We start from the raw sequence: 18,101 nt of genomic DNA on the forward strand, positions 1-18,101 counted from the left end.
CAGGAAACAAATGTCTCAAGCTTCCTACTCATTGTCTGATCACCGTCTGTCTTCACCCCCTCCCTTATCACCTAGCACCCAGTCCACGGAGAAGCCAATGCATATAGGGTGCATGCGCCTATCTCAGGAGGAATCAGATCGGTGTAGGAGAACAGGGTGCACGCGCCTATCTCAGGAGGAATCAGATTGGTGTAGGAGAACGGGGTGCACGCGCCTATCTCAGGAGGAATCAGATCGGTGTAGGAGAACGGGGTGCACGCGCCTATCTCAGGAGGAATCAGATCGGTGTAGGAGAACGGGGTGCACGCACCTATCTCAGGAGGAGTCAGATCGGTGTAGGAGAACGGGGTGCACGCGCCTATCTCAGGAGGAATCAGATCGGTGTAGGAGAACGGGGTGCACGCGCCTATCTCAGGAGGAGTCAGATCGGTGTAGGAGAACGGGGTGCACGCGCCTATCTCAGGAGGAGTCAGATCGGTGTAGGAGAACGGGGTGCACGCGCCTATCTCAGGAGGAGTCAGATCGGTGTAGGAGAACGGGGTGCACGCGCCTATCTCAGGAGGAGTCAGATCGGTGTAGGAGAACGGGGTGCACGCGCCTATCTCAGGAGGAGTCAGATCGGTGTAGGAGAACGGGGTGCACGCGCCTATCTCAGGAGGAGTCAGATCGGTGTAGGAGAACGGGGTGCACGCGCCTATCTCAGGAGGAGTCAGATCGGTGTAGAGAACGGGGTGCACGCGCCTATCTCAGGAGGAGTCAGATCGGTGTAGGAGAACGGGGTGCACGCGCCTATCTCAGGAGGAGTCAGATCGGTGTAGGAGAACGGGGTGCATGCGCCTATCTCAGGAGGAGTCAGATCGGTGTAGGAGAACGGGGTGCACGCGCCTATCTCAGGAGGAGTCAGATCGGAGTAGGAGAACGGGATGCACGCGCCTATCTCAGGAGGAGTCAGATCGGTGTAGGAGAACGGGGTGCACGCGCCTATCTCAGGAGGAGTCAGATCAGTGTAGGAAAACGGGGTGCACGCGCCTATCTCAGGAGGAGTCAGATCGGTGTAGGAGAACGGGGTGCACGCGCCTATCTCAGGAGGAGTCAGATCGGTGTAGGAGAACGGGGTGCACGCGCCTATCTCAGGAGGAGTCAGATCGGTGTAGGAGAACGGGGTGCACGCGCCTATCTCAGGAGGAATCAGATCGGTGTAGGAGAACGGGGTGCACGCGCCTATCTCAGGAGGAATCAGATCGGCGTAGGAGAACAGGTTCCTCTCTATTGTGGTGATCCAGGACATTTCCAGACAGATTTTGTAGAGCTTTTGGGAGTGCTTTAAACTAATGTGGCAGGGGGATGGGAACCAGTATGATAGAGCTGAGGATGAGCCAGCAGGTTTACAAATAGATGATGAATGTAACATGAATATAAAGAATAACAAGCCAATGATTGGGTATGGATGCAGTCAGAAAAAAAAGTTGCTTTGCACCACAGAGGGAAAGAATGCAGGACTGAAGGTGCCTTATTTAAATACGTGTAGCATTCGGAATACGATGGATGAATTCATGGCACTATTAGAGATTGGTCGGTATAATGTTGTGGGTATCACTGAGTTGTGGTTGAAAGATGGCCATAGTTGGGAGCTTAACAGCAAAGGATATACTTTGTATTGAAAAGACAGGCAGGAAGGCATAGCTGGTGATGTGGCTGTGTTGGTAAGAGATGGAATTACATCTTTAGAAAGAGGTGACACAGGGTTAGAGAATGTTGAATATTTGTGGGTGAAGGGGTCTTATCTATGTAAAATAGCACCTATGGCAAGCACTAAAATTGTGCCTCTATCCAAACATCTGACACCCATCTTTTAGATAACTTTACCATAATATCAGCTCGAAAATACAAATCAAGCTTGTTAATCTTTTAATTAACAAATTATGGCACTACATGAAAATTTTAACTGCACCTTCCTTGCTTTCACTGATGCAAATTGGTCTATGCTGTGATCAAAGTCAGTTCTTTCAGTTTCTTCTCTTTCTACACTCAGCAGAGCAAGATCACAGAGTCTGCCTTGACCCATGGAGGCTCTCAGATATGAAAGTATTAGTTTTAACTTGCTGAATGATCTCTCACAGCTGGCAATGGAAACTGCGATGGTTAGCATTATCTGAATAGCAATGCGAAGATTGGGGAAGACACTCTCATCTCCATACTGAACAATAAATTCAAGAAGCTCTTCAGGTCTTGATATTTTCATGTTGACCCGCCTTGATAACAACACTCTGCAATCCAAAATTTCTTCATATAGCTGCTGTCCATCAACATCAGAGCTATACAATTCACCCAAATTTTTTGCACTTCTTTAAGTCGTTACTACCGGTGCCGTAAAACAGTCCCCCGATATCGAGAAGGAACCCAAACTTGACGTCAGTGTCATGCAAACGAGTGGACCTTTCGTCCATTTCTCTGTGAAGATGGTCGAGTGTTCCCTTCATGACTCTTTCCATTTCCTCCTTAGCTGTTAACCCAGCGTCTCTCGCCCATCATTGTATCCTACTTGGCTGCATGTACACCAAGTTGAGTGAGTGATTGTTGTAATTCACAAACACTACTAGGTTGTTCTTCTCACTTATTATTTGATGAACACCACTTCCGTGTCCAGCCATCACAGCAGCATTGTCATAGCACTGACCAACAATCTTGTAGCTCCATTTCATCCTTCTCTATCTGTTTCAAGATGTCTTCAACCAAGCTCTCAGCATCATTCTCACTTATCTGGATAAAACCAAGGAAGGGCTCTCTAACATGGACTGTTTTGACAGGGTCAAAGATGGCCAGTAGTTTCAGTAAGCCAAGGAAGTTTCCCACATTGAAGTCATTGTCTAGCTGAAGTGACTCCCTGTGTCCTTGCAAAGCCAGTTTCTGAGTCACAAGGAATTTTATACAGTGAAGGATTCTTGTCAAGATATCATACCACTTCTGCTTTTCCTTCTCAATCTGTGACTGAAATACCGCATCAATAACTACTCTGTTTCCAGCTAAATTTCTTTCCATTTCTTTCCACTGTGTCAAGCATTCACGATGCTTCTTAGCATTTTCATGACCACTAATCCTTTCAGGTGCTTTCCACCAGTTGATCCACTTTCCTGCTCCAATGAGGATTGATGGTCTGACCAGGAATAGAGAAGACAACAGATACACTCCATAATATACTGGTTAGGCACAGGAGTACATTCAGCCAGAGACTCATTCCACCGAGATACAACACTGAGCATCATAGGAAGTCATTCCTGCCTGTGGCCATCAAACTTTACAACTCCTCCTTCGGAGTATCAGACATCCTGAGCCAATAGGCTGGTCCTGGACTAATTTCCACTTGGCATAATTAGCTTATTATTATTTAATTATTTATGGTTTTATATTGCTATATTTCTACACTAGTCTTGGTTGGTGCAACTGTAACAAAACCCAATTTCCCTAAGGATCAATAAAATATGTCTGTCTGATAAAATGCAGACATTTTAAGAAGAGGAATAGGCCAGCCATGAGCGAGTCACTTCCTCACAATGACCATTTCCCAATTTCCTCTTGAACCAAGTTTTGTTCATTGAGCGGTTATTTGTTGGTAGGAAAGGCACCTCACTGTTCTTGAAATACTTTGAACCCGGCTTTATTATTTCTGTTCTCAATGCGTCAGCAGAATTGCTTTTCCAGTATCCTTATCGAACTTCAGAAGTCCAGTGTCATGCTGTTCAATCACTTCTGGTATGACCGTTTGAGGCTCTTTGACACCATCCAGTTCACTAGGTACAGTGTCGTCAGGTTCAATCTTGTCAGGTAAAATCTCTTCAATAAACTCAACATCACCACCACCATCGTCTTCCCCTCCTGTCATGTTCACGTTCTCTGTGGCAGCCTCACTCTTAATCTCGTCATACTCAGATTTATCTGACTTGACTTTCTCCTCAGCTTGTGAAGCATTTGTACTTGATCCACTTTCGGATTCTAACAAACTTGTAGCAGGTGTAGGCGACTCCATGGAACTGATCGACTACTTGTTCCAGGCTTTTCAAAGAAGGGCATGAAGAACTTGCTTGACTTCTTGGCTTCCTCTGCCTCCATCTTTCGTTTCTTTTGTCCTTCAGCTCCAGTTTCCTTCTTCAAGAAGAAACGTTTCATGGTCTTCTTACACAACGCTCTGAAATAACGCCATCCTAGTGCTTCTCACCCATGATAATCAAAGACAGAGCATACATCTGAAGAAAATTCTTTTTTCACTATCCGAGGATGGCTTGTCTAACTTTAATAGAAACTGCTCAGTGACACCCCCCTTCAAGTGGCGCCTAGGGCATGTGCCTTACCTGCCATACTTTAGATACGCCATTGTGTGGGTGGAGTTAAAAAATTGCAAGGATAGAAAAAGCATTATGGGAATCATATATAGGTCTCCAAATAGTAGCCAAGATGTGGAGTTGAGATTGCAGAGGGAGTTGGCAAAGGCATGTAATAAGGGTAATGTCACAATTGTAATGGGGGACTTCAATATGCAAGGGGATTGGGAAAATCAGGTTGGTGTTGGATTGCAAGAGAGGGAATTTGTTGAATGCCTACGAGATAGCTTTTTAGAGCAGCTTGAGCAGAGGTGCAAAGGGACAGGAGTCCTCATGCAAGACCCCCAGAAGATTAATGAACAGGTTGAGTCTGTGGTAAAGAAGGCAAATGCAATGTTGGCGTTTATTTCAAGGGGAATAGAACATAAGAGCAAGGAGATAATGCTGAAGCATTATCTTTTAGGTAAGGAAGATTTATTCTTTTTTAGTCCAGGGAATGGTGAATCTGAGGAATGTCCTGCCACAGACAATAGTGGAGGCCAAGTCAGTGAGCATATTTAAGTAAATGGATGTCTCTCTATTTTGAGGCCTTGCCCTCTGGTCCTAAACACATCCATCAAATGTAGCATCCACTCTATTTAGGCCTTTCAGCATTCAATATGTTTCAATGAGATTTCCCATTCCCCATTCTTCTAAATTCCAAGAAGTACAGAGCCAGAATCTTCACTTGCTACTCGTATGATAACCCTTTCATTCCTGGAATCATTCTTGTGAAATTCCTGTGAACCCTCTTCAATATCAGCACATCATTTCTCAAGTCAGGGGCCCAAAACTGCTCACAAGAAGAAGAAATTATTTAAATCTCACATTCACCCACAACATGAGGGAGTAAAAATCTTTGTGTTACGACTCTGTCACAATGTACAGACATGTGAATTTAAAAGTCTAATGGCTTGTAGAAAGAAGCTGTCTGGTAGCCTGTTGGTCCTGGCTTTAATGCTGCGGCACCGTTTACCAGACAGAAGCAGCTGAAACAATTTCTGATTGGGGTCACTGGTACCTCCGATGGTTTTCAATGTCTGTACGTGTCCTCAGTGGAAGAAAGTTTACATCCACAGATATGCTGGGCTGTCCGTACCACTTTCTGCGGTGCCCAGTGATCAAGGTTGGTGCAGTTCCTGTACCAGCTGGTGATACAGCTCGTCAGGATGCTCTCAGTGGTGCCCTGAAGAAGGTCTTGAAGTTTTAGAGGCTCATTTCGAACTTCTTCAGTGCCCTAAGGTGGACGAGACACTGCTGTGCTTTTTCTGCCACAAAGCCAGTGCTCTAAGTAAGGCCTCACCATTGCTTTATACAGACTCATCCTTGCTTTTATATTCAAATCCTCTTGAAATGAATGCTAATGTTGCATTCGCCTTCCTCACCACTGATTCAACATTCCGGGAATCATGCACAAGGACTTGCAAATCCCTTTGCATCTTGGATTTTTGTATTTTCTTCCCATTTAGAAAATAGTCTATACTTTTATTCCTTCTAACAAAATGCATGACCATACACTTGCCGACACTGTATTCCATCTGCCACTTGTTTGCCCATTCTCCTAATCTGTCTAAAGGCTGATTTATACTTATGCATCACAGCTACGCCGTAGGTACCACGTACCCTATGCTGTAGGGTGATGTGTACCTCCTCAAAAAAGTAACACACGCATCGCAACGACGCAGACTGCAACAACTGCCTGATCGCATCACATTTCCGGTTGCTTCTTCTCTGCCATGTCTGTACACCGATGTAAAATAGATGAACCAGATCTTCAAATCTACCTGCCAACATGCGAAAATGCTTGAAATGTATTTCCTCGTCCATGTCTCTCATGAAGAAACTCAACACAGTGGCATAGAAACCCCACCGCCAAGTAGTGTTTTGGTGCACACCAACACATGCTCGCTACGATGTAGAGCGACGCAGAAGTGAAAATCAGGTGTAGGCTGCGGTGTAGCCCGTACGCACAAGTATAAATAAAATTTAAGTCCTTCTGCAGCCTTTCTGCTTCCTTAACACTATATGCCCCTCCACCTATTTTTGTATTGTTTGCAAACTTGGTGACAAAACCATTAACTTCATCATCCAAGTTGTTGACATGAAACCGCAAAAGGATATATCAATAGATCTTATGTTACATTAAAAATAAGATTTTATTACTTACTCCAAACATTGGGAGATGACATCTACAGATTTAAATCAGATATTTGTTTGCATTCACCAGTCTAAGATGTAATTCTGTGATCTGTGTTGTTTTAAATGCCACATTCTCTCCATCAGAGAGAAAAAAACTAAATATTTAAACTTCCTTAATATCATCACCATTGAAGGTATCAGCTATGTTGAAGCTGATCAGGTTGTCTCACTACAGGAAGGATGTGGAAAACATAGAAAAGATGCAGAGGAGATTTACAAGGATGTTGCCTGGATTTTGGAACATGCCTTATGAAAACAGGTTGAGTGAACTCGGCCTTTTCTCCTTGGAGTGACGGAGGATGAGAAGTGACCTAATAAAGGTGTATAAGATGATGAGAGGCATTGATCGTGTGGATAGAGGCTTTTTCCCAGGGCTGAAATGGTTGCCACAAGAGGACACAGGTTTAAGATGCTGGGGAGTAGGTACAGAGGAGATGTCAGCGGTAAGTTTTTTACTGAGAGAGTGGTGAGTGCGTGGAATGGGCTGCCGGCAACAGTGGTGGGGGCGGATACGATAGGGTCTTTTAAGAGACCTTTGGATGGGTACATAGAGCTTAGAAAAATAGAGGGCCAAGGCTAAGCCTAGTAATTTCTAAGGTAGGGAGATGTTCGGCACAACTTTGTGGGGCGTAGGGCCTGTATTGTGCTGTAGGTTTTCTATGTTTCTATAAGATGGCACTAGGCAGTATTAGAATGTCCTCAAATCATCAGAAGGACTTGCCCTACCTTAATCTCCCTTTCTTACGAAGATAAAGAGATTATGACTTAAACTACTTGTTCAAATAAATAAAATCTAAATATTCTCTTTGTACTCATATTGACTGCAGATACAATTCATCGCCATTTAATATAACTGGCAATAGTGATTTTAGAATCCATTGCAAACTCATTCACTGTTTATGAAGTACATTGAGTTGCACATTGTATGTTTTAGCATCTAGCTTACTACCTGATATCACATTGGAGATAAAATATAGAACAACAACAAATCTTCCAACCTAAAACATTACTGACCATTGCTTACAGACACTTCCAAAAGCATAGATGTTGAATAATATTATTAAATAAGGTAATTTGTGAAAGAAGATTGGGAGCAATGAAAGAATGACAAAATTTATTTTCTTTTTTATTTACCTAGAAGTTCTTTCAAATTGTCAGTTATATGCTTGAAGTGGAAAACAGAGCAAAATGGAACGATGCATTGCAGGTAAGCAGCTTGAGGATTATCTGTGACTTTATTTTTCTGTATCATGTGCCCAGTGTTGCTCATGCTGGGATAGAGTTAGAATATAGTGACCTCAGTTGATCGCCTACAGTTAACCTCAGTTCACAGACCTTGGTTGACCTTGGTTGATAGACTACAGTTGACCTCGGTTCATAGACTATCGTTGACCTCGGTTCATAGACTACAGTTGACCTCGATTCATAAAAACATAACTAGTTTATGAAATGGCAAGTGCTTAATATTCAAATTGATTGTTTTACTTCGGGATTTTGGAAATCCAAAACATTATGATGAAGATAAGTTGATATTTCTGATTTTTTTTTGCATTATCTGTTGGACAAATCCCAGACCTTCAAAGAAACACAGAAGGAAATAGCAGATGTTCTGAACATTATTCAGTCTTTTTTACATGCAGATATGGGGCCTGAGTATTGGAAGACTACTCAAATAGCACATAGAGGGCAAACAGGATAGAAGAAGTAATTGATGAGGAATAAATTATTGAAAATATATCATGAGTTCAGCAGCAGTCATTTTGAAAGGTATCAGAGCACAGTTCTATGGATTGAAGGCCCTGTTTCCCTACTGCATCAATGACTCTGTTACTCAATATGAATCAGCAAGAATCTAATATGGACTAAGAATTGATCTTGTTGAGAGTATAATATTTGATCTTGATGTTAGCAATGTTTTTACCAAGTCCCATATAGCTGACTGACAAGTAAAACCCAATGTTGTTGAAACCAAAATTAGCTTGGTGGCAAATACCGTATAGCTTTGAAGGTGCTTTGGGTCTCATGGTAGCAGTTGGCATAACACTGTTGCAACTTGAGACATCAGAGTTGTGAGTTCAATTCCAGTATCCTCTACGAAAGATTATATGTTTTTCCCGTGTGCGCATGGGTTCCCTCTGGGTGCTCGGATTTCCACCCACAGTCCAAAGACATACTGATCAATAGGTTAATTGGTCATTGTATATTGTCCTGTGATTAGGCTAGTGTTGCTGGGTGGCACATTTCAGTTAATCAAAAAGGCCTGTCCTGCACTGTATCTCTAAATAAATCAATAAATCGAATGAATGAATGGTGCTAGTGACTGGAAGGCTAAAAACCATGGAATTTGCATGTCTCACTAAAGGGATCCTTGCCTTCTGTGGTATTTTGACCCTGATCTAGATGGTACCAAAACTGATAATATAGAAAAAGTTAATATACTTCAGGATGAGATGAATTGATTGGTCACATTGGTATAAAAGCAATAAATGCAATTCAATTCAAAAGACAAATACACCATAAATATAGGATTACAAGGAGTTAAATCCAAACAAATGTAAGGTGTTGCATTTTTGGATGTGAAATACAAGAGGAAAATATACAATAGTTGACAGGACCCTATGAGCATTGGCTTACAGAGGGATCTGAGGAGCTCCCAGAAAGCGGTAACAAAGTGAATAGGTTAGAATCGAATTGAACTGATTTTGTTTCTTACATCTTTCATATACATGAAGAGTAAAAATCTTTGTTACATCTCCATCGAAATGTGCAATGTATATTTTATAGTAATTTATCATAAATAGTATGTACAACAGGACAGTCAACATAACATAGAAATGCAATTGTATCAACATGAATTAATCAGTCTGATGGCCTAGTGGAAGAAGCTGTCCCGGAGTCTGTTGGTCTTCGCTTTTATGTTGCAGTACCGTTTCCTGAATAGTAGCAGCTGGAACAGTTTGTCATTAGGGTGACTTGGGCCCTTTTTACATACTTGTCCCTGTAAATGTCCTCAACAGTGGGAAGTCCACATCTACAGACGTTCTGGGCTGTTCGTACCACTCTCTGCAGAGTCCTGCGATTGAGTGAAGTACAGTTCCCATAGCAGGCAATGATGCAGCCAGTCAGGATGTTCTCAATTGTGCCCCTGTAGATAGTTCTTAGGATTTGGGTGTCCATACCAAACCTCTTCAACCATCTGAGGTGAAAGAGGCACTGTTGTATCTTTTTCTACACACAGCCGGTACAAAGCTGAGCCACTGATGTCAGTAAGGGTTATCCATTACTGTTCCTCCTGTAATCCACAACCAGCTCCTTTGTTTTTGCAGTATTGAGAGAGAAGTTGTTTTTTTGACACCATCATGTCAGGGTGATGACTTCTTCTCTGTAGGCTGCCTCATTATTATTTGAGATTAGGCCAATCAGTGTAGTGTCGTCAGCAAATTTAATTAGCAGATTGGAGCTGTGGTTGGCCACACAGTCGTTGGTACACAGAGAATGCTTGCCTTCATCAGTCAGGACATTGATTATAAAAGTCAGGTAGTCATGTTGCAGTTATATAAAATTTTACCTAGGCCACATTTGCAGTGTAGTCTGCAGTACTGGTTCTATCTTTGGTGTGAGATTAGAGAAAATCCCATGATTCTCAGATATGGAATCAAGTATATCAGCACCAAGAACTCTTGATCTACCATATCCTTCTTGGTGAATGCAAATGAGAAACATTCATTCAGGACCTTGCCCATATTGCTTCACTCCATTCATGGGGACCAAATGCTAATCCGTGAATGGGGTGTGGTGATAAGGGCAAGGTCCTCAATGAACACCTCTCATTTGCGCTCACCAAGGAGGAGGATACGGGAGATAGACAGTTGAGGGAGCCACAGTGACTGGGTCTCTGGCACCGAGTCTAGTGCTGTGGCTCAGAACACCCAAGGGTGAAGATAACTCCAGTGTTGATAGGAGATTTATTAGTCAAAGGAACAGAGATGAGGTTCTGTGTGCTTGATAGAGACAGCCAGATAATATGTTACCTCTCTTCTGCCAGGATCAAGGATGTCTCAGATCGGGTCCATGGTATTCTCAAGGGCAAGGGTGAACAGCCAGAAATTGTGGTGCATATTGACACCAGTGACATAGGCAGCCAAGGTGAGGAGGACCTGAAGAGAGGTTTTAAGGAGCTAGGTTGAAAGCTGAGAAACAACACTTCCAGGGTAGTAATCTCTGGATACTGCCTTGTGCCCTGTGCCGTTGACCATATAATAACCATATAACAATCACAGCACGGAAACAGGCCATTCCGGCCCTCCTAGTCCGTGCCGAATTAATCTCACCTAGTCCCACCTACCCGCACTCAGCCCATAACCCTCCACTCCTTTCCTGTCCATATACCTATCCAATTTTACCTAAAATGACACAACTGAACTGGCCTCTACTACTTCTACAGGAAGCTCATTCCACACAGCTATCACTCTCTGAGTAAAGAAATACCCCCTCGTGTTTCCCTTAAACTTTTGCCCCCTAACTCTCAAATCATGTCCTCTCGTTTGAATCTCCCCTACTCTCAATGGAAACAGCCTATTCACGTCAACTCTATCTATCCCTCTCAACATTTTAAATACCTCGATCAAATCCCCCCTCAACCTTCTACGCTCCAATGAATAGAGACCTAACTTGTTCAACCTTTCTCTGTAACTTAAGTGCTGAAACCCAGGTAACATCCTAGTAAATCGTCTCTGCACTCTCTCTAATTTATTGATATCTTTCCTATAATTCGGTGACCAGAACTGTACACAATATTCCAAATTTGGCCTTACCAATGCCTTGTACAATTTTAACATTACATCCCAACTTCTGTACTCAATGCTCTGATTTATAAAGGCCAGCGTTCCAAAAGCCTTCTTCACCACCCTATCTACATGAGACTCCACCTTCAGGGAACTATGCACTGTTATTCCTAGATCTCTCTGTTCCACTGCATTCCTCAATGCTCTACCATTTACCCTGTATGTTCTATTTGGATTATTCCTGCCAAAATGTAGAACCTCACACTTCTCAGCATTAAACTTCATCTGCCAACGTTCAGCCCATTCTTCTAACCGACATAAATCTCCCTGCAAGCTTTGAAAACCCACCTCATTATCCACAACACCTCCTACCTTAGTATCATCAGCATACTTACTAATCCAATTTACCACCCCATCATCCAGATCATTTATGTATATTACAAACAACATTGGGCCCAAAACAGATCCCTGAGGCACCCCGCTAGTCACCGGCCTCCATCCCGATAAACAATTATCCACCACTACTCTCTGGCATCTCCCATCTAGCCACTGTTGAATCCATTTTATTACTCCAGCATTAATACCTAACAACTGAACCTTCTTAACTAACCTTCCATGTGGAACTTTGTCAAAGGCCTTGCTGAAGTCCATATAGACTACATCCACTGCCTTACCCTCGTCAACATTCCTCGTAACTACTTCAAAAAATTCAATAAGGTTTGTCAAACATGACCTTCCACGCACAAATCCATGCTGGCTACTCCTAATCAGATCCTGTCCAGCCAGATAATTATAAATACTATCTCTAAGAATACTTTCCATTAATTTACCCACCACTGATGTCAAACTGACAGGTCTATAATTGCCAGGCTTACTTCTAGAACCCTTTTTAAACAATGGAACCACATGAGCAATACGCCAATCCTCCGGCACAATCCCCGTTTCTAATGACATCTGAAAGATCTCCGTCAGAGCTCCTGCTATCTCTACACAAACTTCCCTCAAGGTCCTGGGGAATATCCGGTCAGGACCCGGAGATTTATCCACTTTTAAATTTCTTAAAAGCGCCAGTACTTCCACCTCTTTAATTGTCATAGGTTCCATAACTTCCTTACTTGTTTCCCACACCTTACACCATTCAATATCCTTCTCCTTAGTGAATACCGAAGAGAAGAAATCGTTCAAAATCTCTCCCATCTCCCTCGGCTCCACACATAGCTGACCACCCTGATTCTCTAAGGGACCAATTTTATCCCTCACTATCCTCTTGCTTTTAATATAACTGTAGAAGCCTTTCGGATTTACTTCCACCTTATTTGCCAAACCAAACTCGTAACTTCTTTTAGCTTTTCTAATCTCTTTCTTAAGTTTCCTTTTACATTCTTTATATTCCTCAAGCAATTCCTTTACTCCATGCTGCCTATATCTATTGTAGACATCCCTCTTTTTTCGAACCAAGTTTCTAATTTCCCTTGAAAACCATGGCGCTTTCAAACCTTTAACCTTTCCTTTCAACCAAACAGGAACAAAAAGATTCTGTACCCTCATAATTTCACCCTTAAATGACCTCCATTTCTCTATTACATCCTTCCCATAAAACAACTTGACCCAATCCACTCTCTCTAAATCCCTGCACATCTCCTCAAAGTTAGCCTTTCTCCAATCAAAAATCTCAACTCTAGGTCCAGTCCTGTCCTTCTCCATAATTATATTGAAGCTAATGCTATTGTGATCACTGGACCCGAAGTGCTCCCCAACACATACATCTGTCAGCTGACCTATCGCATTCCCTAAAAGGAGATCCAACACTGCCCCATCTCTAGTCGGTACTTCTATGTATTGTTGCAAAAAACTATCCTGCACACATTTCACAAACTCTAAACCATCCAGCCCTTTTACAGAATGAGCTTCCCAATCTATGTGTGGAAAATTAAAATCTCCCACAATCACCACTTTGTGTTTACTACAAATATCTGCTATCTCCTTACACATTTGCTCTTCCAACTCACGCTCCCCATTAGGTGGCCTATAATACACTCCTATCAGTGTTACTACACCTTTCCCATTCCTCAATTCCACCCAAATAGCCTCCCTAGAGGAGTTCTCTAATCTATCCTTCCAAAGCACCGCCATAAGATTTTCTCGGACAAGCAATGCAACACCTCCTCCTCTGGCCCCTCCTACTCTATCACACCTGAAGCAACTAAATCCAGGAATATTTAGTTGCCAATCACACCCTTCCTGCAACCATGTTTCACTAATAGCTACAACATCATAATTCCAGGTATCAATCCACACTTTAAGCTCATCTACCTTTCTTACAATGCTCCTAGCATTAAAATAGATACATTTAAGACACTCTCCACCTCCTCCTCTCTTTTCATCCCTAGCAATGCATTCAAATTTATTATCCTTTTCTTTCTTCTCCCCTACAACTTCGGGCTGAGCGCATCCCTTCTCCATCACCTGCCTTTCCTCCCTCACACACTGTCTACTTACTTGCTCTACTGGTGAACTAACCTCCTCTCCCATAGTTTCCTCAAATTGATTTCCGCCCCCCCCCCATCTTACTAGTTTAAAGTCTGCCCTGTAGCCCTAGCAAACCTCTCCGCTAGGATATTGGTCCCCCCAGGATTCAAGTGTAACCCATCCTTCTTGAACAGGTCACGCCTGCCCCAGAAGAGGTCCCAATGATCCAGAAACTTGAATCCCTGCCCCCTGCTCCAATCCCTCAACCATGCATTCATCCTCCACCTAATTCCATTCCTACTCTCACTGTCGCGTGGCACAGGCAGTAATCCCGAGATTACTACCTTTGCGGTCCTTCTTCTTAACTTCTTGACAGTAGGATTGGGATGATTTGGCAGATGAATGTATGGCTGAGGAACTGGTGCAGGGGGCAGGAGTTCAGATTTATGTATCATTAATATCTCTCCTGGGTAAGGTACCACCTGTACAAAAGGGACGGGTTACACCTGAATCAGTAGGGGTTCAATATCTATGCAGACAGGTTGGCAAGAGTTGCCTGGGAGGGTTTAAACTACAATTTGGCAGGGGAATGGGAACCAGAGTGATAGTGCTGAACATGAGGCAGTGAGGAGATGCTGTTGAAAGGGCAAAATTGCAGTCAATAGGATAACATAAAAGGTGGACAAAATTGAAAAGGATTAATACAGGACTGAAGGTGTTATATTTGAATGCGCGCAGTATACAGAATAAGGGAGATGAACTTGTACACAGTTACAGATTGGAAGGAATGCTGTGTTAGGTATCACTGAATCAAGGATGAAAAAAGATTATAGCTGGGAGCTTAATTAATGTCCAAGGATATACATTGTATCGAAAGGACAGGCAGGAATGCAAAGGGGCGGTGTTGCTCCATGGTAAAATATGAAATCAAATCATTAGAAAGGGGTGACATAGGATTCAAAGGGTCAATGAGGTCACCCCTCATGAATAGTAATGTACTGGAACATACAATAGAAAAGAGTTGTCTGCTGGCATGTTTTATAGCATATTAAGTGATAAATCCCTTGAGCCCAATAAGCTGTATCCTAAGACTGTGTGGGGAAGCTAGAAACGTATTTGCAAGTGTCCTGCATCATTTTTAGTCGCAAGTGAGGTACCAGAAGACTGGATTAATGTTTGTCTTTATTTAAGAATGGCAGCAAAAACATTCCAGGGAACGATAGGCCAGTTAGCCTAACATCAATAATAGGAAAATTATTGAGAGCATTGGAAGGGCAGGATATATCAGCTAATTAATATGTTTCAAGTCCTAGGCCTCAATACCTCCTCATGCAACTGGATCCTCAATTTCCTCAATTGCAGACCCCAGTTAGTTTGGATTAGCAACTCTACAATTTCCCTCCCCACAAGTGCACCATAAGGCTTTGTGTTTCAGCCCCTGCCCAGCTTGCTTTACACCTAAGACAGTGAGGCTAAACACAGCTCCAATATCATAATTATGTTTGCGATGACACCACTGTAGTTGCCATATCAGAGATAGTGACAAGTCAGCATATAGGAGGGAGACTGAAAATCTGGCTAAGTGGTGTCACAACAACCTTTCACTCAATACCAGCAAGGTCAAGGAGATGATTATTGACTTCAGGAGGAGGAAACCAGAGGTCCATGAGCCAGTCCTCATCAGGGGATCAGAGGTGGAGAGGATCTGCAAGTTTACACTTCTCTGTGTTACTATTTCAGAGGAACTGTGCTGGGCCCAGCACACAAGTGCCATTATCAAGATAGCACGGCATTGCCTCTACTTTCTTTGAAGTTTGTGAAGATTCAGCATGTCAACTAAATCCTTGACAAACTTCTATAGATGTGTGGTGAAGAGTATATTGACTGGTTGCATCACAGCCTACACCAATGCCCTTGAACAGAAAAGCTAACAAGCAAAGTAGATATGGCCCAGTCACCGCAGGTAAAGCCCTTCCCACTATTGAGTACATCTACATGGAAAACAACATCCATCATCAAGGAGCTTCACCATCCAGGCCATTCTCTCTTCTTGCTTCTGCCATCAGGAAAAAGGTACAGGAGGCTCTAGACCCACACCACCAGGTTACGAAACAGTTATTACCCCTCAACCATCAGGCTCTTTCTTAATAGTTTTTAACGAGACCTTTGATAAGGTCCTGCATGGTAGGCTAGTCTGGAAGGTCAGATCACATGTGATTCCAGATACACTAGTCAACTGATTATAGAATTAGCTTGGTGAAAAGAGACAGAAAGTGGTAGTGAAGGGTTCTGTTCAGATTGAACACTTGTGAAATTGGTGTGCCACGTTAACTGCTTGTCGTCAATATTAATGACAGTGGTTTTTAAATTTAAGGATGACAACAAAAATGGTGGTGTAGTGGATGATGAAGAAGATTATCTAAAATACAATAGCAGTTAGATATACTGGGAAGAAGGCCAAAGAATAGCAGTTATTATTTAACGCCATCAAGTGAGAGATGTCACACAGTAAATGTTAGGACTCTGCAGACTATTGTAGTTTCTGAAAGGGAGCCATGAACCTGCACCCTAAGTCTCCCTGTACAACAGGTGGACAAGGTAGTGAAGAAAGCATTTAGCACACTTAGACAATAGGCAATAGGTGCAGAAGTAGACCATTCGGCCCTTCGAGCCTGCACCGCCACTCTGAGATCATGGCTGATCATCTACTATCAATACCCGGTTCCTGCCTTGTCCCCATATCCCTTGATTCCTCTTTCCATAAGATACCTATCTAGCTCCTTCTTGAAAGCATCCAGAGAATTGGCCTCCACTGCCTTCTGAGGCAGTGCATTCCACATCCCCACAACTCTCTGGGAGAAGAAGTTTTTCCTTAACTCTGTCCTAAATGACCTACCCCTTATTCTTAAACCATGCCCTCTGGTACTGGACTCTCCCAGCATCTGGAACATATTTCCTGCCTCTATCTTGTCCAATCCCTTAATAATCTTATATGTTTCAATCAGATCCCCTCTCAATCTCCTTAATTTCAGCGTGTACAAGCCCAGTCTCTCTAACCTCTCTGTGTAAGACAGTCCAGACATCCCAGGAATTAAAATTGTGAATCTACGCTGCACTTCCTCTACAGCCAGGATGTCCTTCCTTAACCCTGGAGACCAAAACTGTACACAATACTCCAGGTGTGGTCTCACCAGGGCCCTGTACAAATGCAAGAGGATTTCCTTGCTCTTGTACTCAATTCCCTTTGTAATAAAGGCCAACATTCCATTAGCCTTCTTCACTGCCTGCTGCACTTGCTCATTCACCTTCAGTGACTGATGAACAAGGACTCCTAGATCTCTTTGTATTTCTCCCTTACCTAACTCTACACTGTTCAGATAATAATCTGCCTTCCTGTTCTTACTCCCAAAGTGGATAACCTCACACTTATTCACATTAAACGTCATCTGCCAAGTATCTGCCCAATCACCCAGTCTATCCAAGTCACCCTGAATTCTCCTAACATCCTCATCACATGTCACACTGCCACCCAGCTTAGTATCATCAGCAAACTTGCTGATGTTATTCTCAATGCCTTCATCTAAATCGTTGATGTAAATCGAAAACAGCTGTGGTCCCAATACCGAGCCCTGTGGCACCCCACTAGTCACCACCTGCCATTCCGAGAAACACCCATTCACCGCTACCCTTTGCTTTCTATCTGCCAACCAGTTTTCTATCCATGTCAATATCTTCCCCCCAATGCCATGAGCTCTGATTTTACCCACCAATCTCCTATGTGGGACCTTATCGAATGCCTTCTGAAAATCGAGGTACACTACATCTACTGGATCTCCCTTGTCTAACTTCCTGGTTACATCCTCAAAAAACTCCAATAGATTAGTCAAGCATGATTTGCCCTTGCACTTGATTTCATTGGTCAGAGTACTGAGTACAGAAATTGCTTGGTAAGACAACACTTGGATGTTGTGTGTGGTTCAGATTGTCCAGCTATAGGAAGACATTAAGTTGGTCCAGATGAAGGCATTTGACTCAAAACACTGATTTTCCATTTCCCTCCATGACCTGCTGACATCCTCCCGCATTTTGTGTGTTCCTCCATATTCAAGTATCTTCATTCTCATGTGCCTCTATTTAGCTGGGAAAGCTCCACACAGATGCTACTGGGACTGGAAGTTATAAGAAAGTTATAAGGAAACACTGGATAGGCTTGGGGCTATTTTCCATGAATTGTTGGCAGCTGAGGCCACATTGGGCCGTAGCTCGGGAGGCCACATCTCAGCAGGTGAAGGCC

The 18,101-nt window shown here is 43.0% G+C and overlaps 1 protein-coding gene across 5 annotated transcripts in view; it reads left to right on the top strand.

Moving 5' to 3' along the window:
* Positions 1–18,101, top strand: part of LOC140719771 (adhesion G protein-coupled receptor B2-like) — a 1,068,758-nt gene that overhangs the window by 522,090 nt on the left and 528,567 nt on the right. For all 5 annotated transcript variants that reach the window (XM_073034634.1, XM_073034637.1, XM_073034636.1 and 2 more), the window contains one exon: positions 7,693–7,761. In XM_073034634.1, the coding sequence (XP_072890735.1) occupies positions 7,693–7,761 (69 nt within the window). The remainder of the gene's footprint in view (positions 1–7,692; positions 7,762–18,101) is intronic.

The sequence above is a fragment of the Hemitrygon akajei genome, chromosome 32, assembly GCF_048418815.1.
Source record: "Hemitrygon akajei chromosome 32, sHemAka1.3, whole genome shotgun sequence".
NCBI classification, from domain to species: Eukaryota; Metazoa; Chordata; class Chondrichthyes; order Myliobatiformes; family Dasyatidae; genus Hemitrygon; species Hemitrygon akajei.